Source organism: Thamnophis elegans, chromosome 14 (genome assembly GCF_009769535.1).
Source record: "Thamnophis elegans isolate rThaEle1 chromosome 14, rThaEle1.pri, whole genome shotgun sequence".
NCBI lineage: Eukaryota > Metazoa > Chordata > Lepidosauria > Squamata > Colubridae > Thamnophis > Thamnophis elegans.
The window spans coordinates 11,128,442-11,139,832 of record NC_045554.1 but is presented as its reverse complement, the minus strand read 5'-3'; the positions used below and the strand labels follow the sequence as shown (position 1 = coordinate 11,139,832).

Here is an 11,391-nt window from a genome sequence, read left to right as displayed (position 1 = left end):
TGTGAATCAGTTGCCGCAAGTCCGAATTTTGATCACATGACCACGGGGATGCTGCAGCGGTTGTAAGTGTGAAAAACAGTCATAACTCACTTTTTCCCCCCCCAGGGCCGCCATAGCTTTGAACGTTCACTGAACTGTTGTAAGTCGAGGAGCACCTGTAGACTGGGCTTCCTTTTCATGTAATGCAATGAAAAGCAATGAAATGCAAAAGAACCTTCATCCCCATGGCCTCCTCTCTTCTTAAGGCAGAGGATAATTTGGAAAGGTTCTAGAGAACCGTGACCCGTCAAAACCGCGTTCCACAAAAGCGCGGTTGACGAAATCGCGTATGTGACATCATCACAATGCGACGAAAAAGATCAAAAAATTGAAATAAAAATTAAATTACAGCAAGCCGATTCACATAAAGGTAAGGGTTAGGTTAAGGGTTAGGGTTAGGGTTAGGTTAAGGGTTAGGGTTAGGGTTAGAGCGTTACCGTTACGTTTAGCGTTAGGTTAAGGGTTAGCGTTAGGTTTTTCGTTACATTAAGGGTTAGGTTTAGGGTTAGGTTTAGGGTTAGGTTAAGGGTTAGGTTTAGGGTTAGGTTTAGGGTTAGGTTTGGGGGGGGTTAGGGTAAGGTTTTTGCTTTATTTTTACATTTTTCAATCTTTTTCGTCGCGCTGTGATGACGTCACATACGCGCTTTCGTCGACCGCGATTTTGTCGTCCGCGGTTTTGTGGTAGAACCCTAGAGAACTGCTCTCCGGCTTTCAGAGGGCAGGTTTCTCTCTCTCTCTCTCTCTCTCTCTCCCTCTCTCTCCCTCTCTCTCTCTCTCTCTCAATCTCTCTCTCAATCTCTCTCAATCTCTCTCTCTCTCAATCTCTCAATCTCTCTCAATCTCTCTCAATCTCTCTCTCTCTCAATCTCTCAATCTCTCTCTCAATCTCTCTCTCTCTCTCCCTCCCTCCCTCTCTCTCCCTCCCTCCCTCCCTCCCTCTCTCTCTCACACACACAGCTTCTGGAGCACACTCTGGATTTAACGGGATGATGGAGAAGGCATCAAAACCAGCCTACGAGATATCTTGCCAGGATCCGAAACGCCTTCCAAAGAATGACTTTCAAAAGGTGAAGCGGGCAATGTTTTAATTCCCTTATGCATCTATTTGTAAAATACATTACTGCATCTCATTTTTCACTCTCTCTAATAGCCCAAGCTTGCCCCACAAATTTGCTTTTTCACCCTCCAAAACTCCCAATGTAGGAGGACAAGACTCAAGCTATTTTTTTTTTTTTTGGCAACTCTTGCCCAGAAACGGCTAATGGAGTCAGGGATCCTTTTGATGTTACAAGCACAAGTGCCCAATTCTCTGGTGCAGCCTGACTCAGGCAGAATGTATCCCAAAGCAAGGCCCAGTAAGAGAGAAAGAGGGCAGGATCTGTGTCCCTAGGAATTTATTCCCGGGGAAATCAAGTTTTCACTCGCTATCTCCCAACTCCCTACTACACAGTGCTTCCAAAGGAGAGGGAGGGGCGGGCATGGCTGCATCGTTTTGAGACACCAAACTGCTACTCCGTAATAAATCAAACCTCCCTTCTTTCCCACATTCCCCTCCCTCAAATCCTTACAGTCTTAAGAAGCTGTACCACTTTGCAAGGAGCAGTGACAGTTGCGACAGCTGGCTCGGCATCGTCGTGAGGTTTGGCAAAGCAAGGCGGGCATCTTGGCACGCCACCCACTTTCCCACCCGAGAACAAATCAGGTTCTCCGTCTTCACTTGTTGAACCTCTTGGCCGCCGAAGGGAATCCTTGTCTGTGCCTAAAAGTTGCGCAGGAACTTTCAACCTGGTTTCACACGTGGGAAAATGAGGGTGGCTGTTATAAGCCCAGGTGGAATCCTGGTCTCCTTCTTCATCCCACGATCACCAAAGACGGGGGGGGGGGGGTAAAAACGACGCACACTTAGAAGCCACTTGGAACTTCTCACGACCTCCAGCTCCATGCCCTGGGATTGAAGTTTCAGGTTTTTCCCCAAAAAAAGGATATTTGGGTTTGTTTATTTCACCGTTAGACAGAGGTGGGCGCAGCAGCTGCACTGGAAAACAGCAGTCCATATCCTCAAGGAAAGGACTGTGGATTTTTGTTACTCTCTTCCTGAAGTTAGTCCTTGGGGGTTTTTGTCCACAGCCCCATTGGCTGAGATCAAACCATCTTCCTAGAGGATGGGGAAAGGGGAAAGGCTGAAGTATGGTCAGCTGGGCACCGATCCTGGTCGCTCACCTGCAGGGGTTTATTCTCCGTTCTCCTTAGCCTGAGCTGACCACCTTAACTAGTCCATAATACCACTCATCGCGCTGAGTTAAAGGAGCTCCAAGGGGCCCCTGGCTAGCTTCTATGCTTCTCCATCCCCAAGACACATGGGATGTGCGTCTCCATAGCTTCTTTCCCAACCTCTGCCATGGATGACATGAAAACGACAGGGTTCTCTACAGCAAAGATTGATTCCTGGGGGGGGGGTGTTCGTCTCAAGGTGGGCTTCAGAGACCCCCCGGCTCTAAGGGAAGGGGCTCTTCCCGCTGCTTCTTCCGTTGACGCTCTCGTTTGGCCCGCCAGCAGACCAAGGCAGCCACCAGGAGGCCGATTCCAAAGAGCAAAGTGGCCACTGAGACCACCTTGGCAATGTCCATCTGGGGCCCATTGATGGTGAAGGTGATGCAGATGGCGGCAATGCCGATCACCAAGGCAACGATGCCAAAGGGGAAGATGCAACGGTACCACGACTTCTCGGTGCCCCCCGTGGCCAGGGCTAGCTTATTCAAAGTGGCGGTGGAGTCCGTGGTGGCAGCTACAGGCAGCCCTGATTTTCCCCCTTGGAGGCAAGTCAGCGAGTTGGACTTACAGTTCATCATTCTGACAGGTGCCCCGTTGGAAGATTCTGACCCCCAACTCTCTGGGAAAAACGTAGATCCAGAACTCTTGCAACGTCGCTTCTTTCTAGAAGTGGAGAACCACAAGGAAAGTCCTCTCCTTCGTTTCTTCTCTTGTTGCGTTCTCTCTCTCTCTCATTTCTTCTCTTGTTGCGTTCTCTCTCTCTCTCTTCTCTGGCTGCTTCTGGCTGGTGAAGGTTTCTAGCTTTCTGCACCAGTGTTGGCTCCCACTGATTCTTTTGCTGTAGCAGCCAATGGCTGGGATTGGCAGGCAGGAGAAATGAGATCATGTGTGTGGGCAGGAGCTCCGATGCTGTTAACTGTTTCGGAGAAAAATCCTGACGGGGAGAGGGCAGGGGCTGAATAAACCATCCTTTCTCCTCCCCTGGAATCCTGGTGGGGGGGGGAAACGACAGACACAAACACACACGACAGAAAGGAGGGGTGACTGCTTTCATCGTTTGTGATGACGACTTCTTGGTTTTGTCCTGGTCAACGAATCCTGACCCAAGTGCTTCTATTGAGATTTGTCGACCTGCTTCAGAAGTTTGGATGTGTCGGAGTTCTTTTAGCTTTTCTTTACAAAGAGGGGGACAGAGAGAAACTGCCGTCTCTGTCTTCTGTTCAGTGTGGGGCAACTAGGAAGGTTTCATGGAGTGGGAAGGCCAGATCAGTATCAGGATCACCAGAGTTGGAAAGGGACCTTGGAGATCTTCTAGTCCAACCCCCGGCTCAAGCAGGAAGCCATGTACCATTTCAGGCAGATGCCTGTCCTGTCTCTTCTTGAAAACCTCCAGTGATGGAGCACCTGCAGGTTCTGAAGACACACTGTTCCAGGGGTTGATATTTTTTTTGGTCACTATCAGGAAATTTCTCCTTAATTCTAGGCTGGATCTTTCTTTGATCGTCTTCCATCTCTTAGATCTTGTGCTTTGGAGAATAGGTTGACCCCCTTCCTCTTTCTGGCAGCCCCTCAAATATTAAAGTAAGGGTTCCCCTCGCACACATGTACTAGTCGTTCCCGACTCTAGGGGGCAGCGCTCATCTCTGTTTCAAAGCCGAAGAGACAGCGCTAGCCAAAGACGTCTCCATGGTCATGTGACTAAATGCCGAAGGCGCACAGAACGCCGTTACCTTCCCACCAAAGGTGATTCCTATTTTCCTACTTGCATTTTTTAACATGCTTTCGAACTGCTTGGTTGGCAGAATCTGGGGCAAGTAACAGGAGCTCACTCCATTATGCGGTGCTAGGGATTCGAACCGCTGAACTGTCAACCTTTCTGATCGACAAGCTCAGCATCTTAGCCACTGTGCCCCTATATTAATATTAAATATTAATATAAGAATATGTCCAAATATTATATTCAAATATTAGAAGGCTGCTATCATGTCACTCTTAGCCATGCTTCAGGCATGGAAGATTCCTGAGGGAACTGAGGCCAATTTTTCTCTCTCAGCCCAAAAGCCTAGATAAATCATGGTCAAAATACTGGATTAGTAGTGTGGAGACCCAAATTCTAGTTCTTCTTTACGGATAAAAGTCAGCCAGGTGACTTAGGGCCAGTCCTTTTCTCTCAGCTTAACTTACCTCAGAAGACGCCATCTTGAGCTCTTGCATTTCATAAATCTAACAGATCAGTTTCAGCTGATGAAGAAGACATCTTGAGGGTAGCTTTTAGATTCAGCCTTGCTTGTTAATTTCCTGGAAGTAACATTCATTTGAATACCCTGAGAACAGAATGCAACGCTCAACGGCCTGTGGTCAGATCTCGAAGAAATAAAGATAGTCCTTGAGTTATGACCAGTTCTGACAGATCTATCTTGAGGATACTTACAACAGGGTTGACCAAGGGTTCACTTAACAACCATGCCATTTGTTTAATGACCACTGCAAACAAGTTCATAAAATGAGGTTGGTCACATGACTGACCCGCTTTATGATGGTCACAAGTTATGACCGTGATGGGCAAGCTCCATTATGATCATAATTTGAGAATTTCTTCTCAGGAATCCTCTGTTTCTTGTTCCCCACCCCCACCCCCCCAGAGATGAATATGTTGTTGGGTTACACATTTTAAGAACCTTTCACAAAATTGTCCCAAAGGTGTTTTTTTCAAGAGGCAACTGAACTTTCTGGTTTTTCTGTGAAGATGTTTCGCTTTCTCATCCAAGGAAGCTTCTTCAGCTCTGACCGGATGCTAGTGGGGAATGGAAGGATTTATACTCCTTGCAGATAGAGCTGGTCATTTGCATCCTTTTAGAGAGTCGTTGAGGCCACTTGGAGGTTTATCTGTGTCCTCAAGTGAAACATCTTCAAAGAAAGCCCTACATGGTATCGGACCTGGTTACTTAAGAGACCGCCTCCTGCCAATTACCTCCCAAAGACTTATTAGATCCCTCAGACTAGGCCTCCTTCGAATTCCATCTGCCAGCCAATGTAGGCTGGCAACTCCCCGGGGGAGGGCCTTCTCTGTGGCTGCTCCGGCCCTCTGGAACGATCTCCCCGTTGAGATCCGGACCCTTACCACCCTTCCGGCCTTCCGCAAAGCAACTAAGACCTGGCAGTTCCGGCAGGCCTGGGGCTGAATTTTTCAGCCCCATGCGAGGTTACGTCTGTTGCTCTATTTTAAATTGTCTATCTTTTTATTTTTATTTTGTATCCCCCTCCCCTCCAGATTGTTAGCCGCCCCGAGTCTCTCGGGAATAGGGCGGCATACAAATGAAATAAAACCTAAACCTAAAACCTAAAGACCAGAAAGTCTACTGTATTTTTCAGAGTATAAGACGCTTCGAAGTACCTAGCTTTTTGAGAGGAAAACAAGGGATAAAAATCTGCTTCTGCCTCCCAGCAATTTGCCTCATGGAGCCGACAGCAAGTTTCACTTTCAATTTCAGCCTGGGCTGAATCCCGATCATCAGCTGTTTCAGGCTGCAGGGATTTCTATAGCCCATTGCAGCCTCCACAAGCCCCATTTTCCCCCTTTGCTACAAGGAGGAAAATTGCTAGGAGGCAGAGGCCAAAGGGTGGGGGCCGGTGGGTGGGCGGGGCTACATTCAGTGTATAAGACCCATCCAAATTTTCACCCTCTTTTAGGTGGGAAAAAGGTGCGTCTTATGCTCCAGAAAATGCGGTAGTTGCCTCTTGAAAAAGGACCTTTGGGATAATCCTGATGACTAAGCATCCCCATAGACGTTTGACAGGATTGAATACCCTGAACTGAGCTGGGGCAGATATTAGAAATCAGCAGAGTGTTGAAAATGAAAATCCAGTAGAGTTGCAGATAAATTAGCCATCAGAATGAAGATAAGCAAAGAAAGCAATTGGCAAGAAAGCAGTGTTAGAATTTATCTCCAGAAAAATAAATCAACTGAGGCAGGAATGGCACACGGACAGTACTGAAAGCTTAGTGAAAAACAAAAACATTAGAATAAAATACTCAAAGTAGGAGATGAATTAAAACAGTCTAGTGACTGGTAACTGGGAGGATCATGGCATAATATTTTTTTTTAAAAAAACATGATTCTTAGCTAGGCGTGGAACACACGCTTCTCCACAAAACAGTGTCATAAATTTGCACCAGATTAAACACTACTTCAAGATAATTTTTTTTTCTCCTCCAGCTTCAGTATGTCTTCAAAAAGTTAGAAGAACAAGGGTGGGCCTAGCTTAAGAAATAAACTGAGCTGTGTTTCATTTTAATGTAAACTTATTTGTGCTACGTTCAAAGAATTAACTGTGCATAACCTCCATCGGTAATGTTCTGCTTGTTTACTTCCTAGCCTAGTCTAAGATCTTGGTATTTCCTCTTGGTGTTCCATCCAAGAGCTAACCAGGTTTTCTACAGAGCTTTTCAGACTTTGCCGAGGTTCAATGTGGCCACGGTTTGTATACATCGCCAGAATAGTAATTCCTGGTTTACGTAGACCACTGGCCTGGTTCTTAATGAAGGTTGTCATTTGTGTCTCCGAGGAAGCTCTTTATTTATCCATGATTAGTCGATAACTCAGCATTGCCCGGGTATTTATTTATAGGGGGGAATGTCTGGACCAAGGGTAATTTCTAATGTTGGATTTTCCCCCTTGTGGAATACTGTGAAGCCATTACCATGGCAACTCCATTGCACTGCACAGTAGAAGCCATTTTACGGCAGTACAATAGAAGCCATTTTAAGGCACAACAGGCTGTACCTTAACAAAACACACACCCTGAGGAGTTTTAGGGGTGTCTTACCCCTCCCCTCACAGTATTTGTTTCCAGAGAGTAAGTTATCTGTGTACCAAGTTTGGCTGAAATTACTCAAGGTGTTCCAGAGTTATGCTGGAACATAGACACACACAGCCGTTTTTAGATAGAGATAGAGATAGAGATAGAGATAGAGATAGAGATAGAGATAGGGATAGGGATAGGGATAGGGATAGGGATAGGGATGGATGGATGGATGGATGGATGGATGGATAGATAGATAGATAGATAGATAGATAGATAGATAGATAGATAGATAGATAGATAGATAGATAGATAGATAGATAGATAGATTAATTTGAGGATGGATGGATGGATGGATGGATGGATGGATGGATGGATGGATAGATAGATAGATAGATAGATAGATAGATAGATAGATAGATAGATAGATAGATAGATAGATAGATAGATAGATTTTCCAAATCACACAACAGGTAATGATTTGTTGGTTTCCCCCCATATTGGGCAGGTGATCAGCCACTACTTAAAAATAATAATAATAGCATTCCCTGGTGGTCTAAGCAGGGGCAGAAGTTCTGTAAACGAGTGAGGATGATGCAATTTGGGAATTTGGCAAATGCCATGTATTTCCCAGCAGCTTATGACAAACAAAGTCCACAAGGGAAAACAGATTCACATAACGACTGCATGATTCACTTAACGACTGCAGTAATTCTCTCAACAAAAATGCCAAAATAAAAGGTTGCAAAACTGGGCACAACTCATATAACAACCGCTGGGCTTAGTAATAGAAATTCTGGTTCCCCCTTGCGATCATAAATCGAGGACTACCTGGATTAAATTTATGAACATGTAATTTTCACCTTCTGCATAAATCCAGCACTAGGGAACTGTCCAGAGTACCAAATCCTACCCTGGGCATTTATTTTGGGTTAAATCATCCCTTGGATTATAGCTGAGTGAGAAATGAGCAACAGGAAGCAAGGAAATATTTTTGCTCCCCAGCTGATATATTGGATTTGTCTTGTGTGTTCCTCAGCCGGCCTATTTCTGTTGTATCAATCAGGTGAGACCAAAGGTTGACTTGCGTATAAAACATTCGTGATGTATCTCTTCAGATGTCTTGGTGGGTGGTGAGTCATGCATCTGTTTCCTTAGAGGAAATACCTTTCTAGTCCTAGAATAACTGCCCTTGATTTAATTTATTGTTAGTTAATTCTACTGCTTAGTCTTAGTTTGGAGAGTTTTGAAGGTATTTCAATATTTGAGGCAGGGGCTGCCGCAAAGAAGAGGGGGGGAGGGATCAGCTTATTCTCCAAAGCACCTGAAGGCAGGACAAGAAGCAAGTATTGTGGCTCACCCGCAGAGCTGGCAACAGAGTCGGATAGTGAGGAGGATGGGGAGGAAGATGGGCCAGTCCTGGAGGCTGGGGAAGGCTTGGACGAGGGCTCTGCATCAGAGGCAGAAATGGGGCTGAGGCTGTCTGGCAGTTCTCAGCTGCCTTCAGAGCTAGACAGCAGTGAGGCAGAGGAACAGCTGGAACCTGTTCCCAGTGTGCGCATGCGCAGAGCTGCCAGAACAGCTCAGAGATCAGGGTCGTCTTGGGAGTAAAGTCACAGGTGGAAGGTGATTGGCTCCTCCCATAGGAAATAAAAGAGGAGCGAAAGGGGAGGGGGCTTTTGCCAGAGACAATTTGTTCGTTCAGTCATTAGATTCATTTCAGGAGTGCGAAGATCTGTCCGTGAATCTCAGAGACTCTGTGCCCAGTCTTTCCTTGCACAGCACCTCATTTGGGGAAATATTTACATGGCAGCTTTTCAAGATAGATAAGGTCTGTAATCATAAACATTCCTTTGAAAGACTGTTTACTAGGTGGTTGCTGAATGTGAAGGTGCGGAATTCAGATTCATTTAATAAAAGGGGCTTTGTCGGGACCAGGACTCTGCTTCCTGCTTTTTGAGGAAACTTAGGTCAGAACAGCAATGGATGAAAATTTACCAAGGAGAGAGGCAACCTAGAGCTATGGAGAAATTTCCAGATGGTGAGAACAATTAATCAGTGGAACGGTTTGCCTTCAGAGGTTGTGGGTGCTGGAAGTTTTTAAGAAGAGATTGGACAGCCATTTGTCTGAAATGCTATAGGGTCTCCTCCTTGAGCAGGGGGTTGGACTAGAAGACCTCCAAGGTCCCTTCCAACTCTGTTATGATGTTATTGTTATCGTTTTATTTCGGCATTTGTTTAGGATAATTTAATGCATTTTTAAAGAGCCGTGTGGATTTTAAATATTCATTCTGAGAGTCATTTAGATTCTAGTACTCTAGGTTATTTCATTATATTTGCACTGTTAATCGTTTATAATTAGATTGGAAGCATTTCTAAAGTACAGTTTGTGATGAATTATGCGGTAATATGCCGGTTGAAAATTGAAATACAATAAATGGAAAGAAAATATTGCACTATTTATCCCTTTATTAAGAGGAAGGTGTTCGAACAATGCAACATTATGCAATTTCTTTCTTCTGGACTTAGCCTTATGAACTGCAGGACCAACAAGTAAACCACTCAGGAAAAACCTTGAAAGAGAGGCTAGACTTTCATGCCTTATTCAGACCTGCAATAATGTATGGAATTGGGTATGTCTAGTTTAATGAAAAGAAGGACTAGCGGGGACACAATAGCAGTGTTCCACTAAGGGGTTGCCACAAGCAAGAGGGGGTCAATCTATTCTCCAAAGCACTTGACGGCAAGGCAAGAAGCAATAGATACAGCTAAATATATATAAGTGTGTGTGTGTTTTCCAGCATAATTCTGGAACGCCTTGAGCAATTTCAACCAAACTTGGTACACAGGTGACTTACTTTCTGGAAACAAATACTATGGGAATAAAACACCTCTAACACCCCTCAGACTCCGTGTGTGTGTGCATGTGTGTGTGCGCGTGCGTGTTCCAGCATAACTCTGGAACGGCTGGGCTGCTAAAATGAAATGGAATGGAATATCTATAGTGTCAAATCACAGTACTTTTGACAGTGATAGTGTGCATTTTAGATTCAGGTTCGTGTGTGTGTGTGTGTGTGTGTTTTCCAGCATTACTTTGACTTGACACTATAGATATAATTCATTCCTTTTTCTGTCTAATACAGGTTTAACATAAATAAATTCCCCAGGCAATGCTGGGTTATCAGCTAGTTATAAATAAAACGTTATGAAGAATGGTTGCAGGAATTGTGTATTCCTAATCTAGTGAAAAGAAAGAGCAGGGATGACATGATAGCAGTATTCCAGTATTTTGAAGGGCTGCCACAGAGAAGAGGGGGTTCAACCTATTCTCCAAAGCACCTGAAGGCAAGACAAGATGCAATGGGTGGAAACTAATCAAGGAGAGAAGCAACTTGGAACTAAGGAGAAATTTCCTAACAGTGGAAAAATAATTATTTAGTAGGACAGCTTGCTTCCAGAAGCTGTGGGTGCTCCATCACTGGAGGTTTTAAAGAAGAGATTGGACAACCATTTGTCTGAATTGGTATAGGATTTCCTGCCTGAGCAGGGGGTTGGAGTAGAAGACCTCCAAGGCCCCTTCCAACTCTGTTATTCTGTTACTCTCTCCTTGATTTTGGTGGGTTGTGTGAATCCAAGCATTGCAGTTTCTAAGGCTGCAAACCCTGCCAGTTCTAGTTTAACATCACAGTGGGGCAAACCATGATTCAATTGCAATGTGACGCCTTCACCAACAACTAATTATTTGGGGTTTTCTTAACCCTCCCCCCCCGCAACAGGGACCGAAGATCAGAGGGAACTTCATGATCCGAGCCATTCTGCATTCAAGTGTCTCACAAATTCTCAACGCTCTTGAAAACGCAATTGGTCTGCCTCCTTGGAAGCTCACAAAGAGAAACTTTTAGAAAATCAACAGAGGGTGACCACTGTAGGGAATTCTCTCTCTTGGCTCAAACCAAAGGATTTTCAAAGCAAGGGTTCCAATTTTGCTCTGGGCTGGCCAAAGGAGAAAGCAAAGCCGTGGTTCATTTCCCATCACCCAACCAAAGTGGGTCAGTTCATCCTTGTCTCCACCCTGCCAGCAAATCAGGTGAGGGAGAGACCCCAAAACCAAGAATCCAACTCTGCTTGCTTCCAGGGAAATGCAAGAAGCTCAAAGCCTTGTAAAGTTTAATTCTACCGCATTTCTCTGAAAATAAGACAGGGTCTTATTTTCTTTTGACCCCTGAAATAAGCACTTGGCCTTATTTTTGGGGAGGTCTTATTATTTTTGAGGTGCAG

At 45.0% G+C, this 11,391-nt stretch overlaps 1 protein-coding gene across 1 annotated transcript; it reads right to left on the bottom strand.

Moving 5' to 3' along the window:
* Positions 1–2,516: 2,516 nt before the first annotated feature.
* LOC116517510 (transmembrane protein 100-like) lies at positions 2,517–2,888 on the bottom strand. The gene has a single exon (XM_032230502.1). It carries the CDS (start codon positions 2,886–2,888, stop codon positions 2,517–2,519), a length of 372 nt encoding a protein of 123 aa, XP_032086393.1.
* Positions 2,889–11,391: the final 8,503 nt, after the last annotated feature.

Coding starts and splice junctions, on each gene's coding strand:
- LOC116517510 (XM_032230502.1), bottom strand. CDS start 2,888: ATGATGAACTGTAAGTCCAACTCGCTGACTTGCCTCCAAGGGGGAAAA.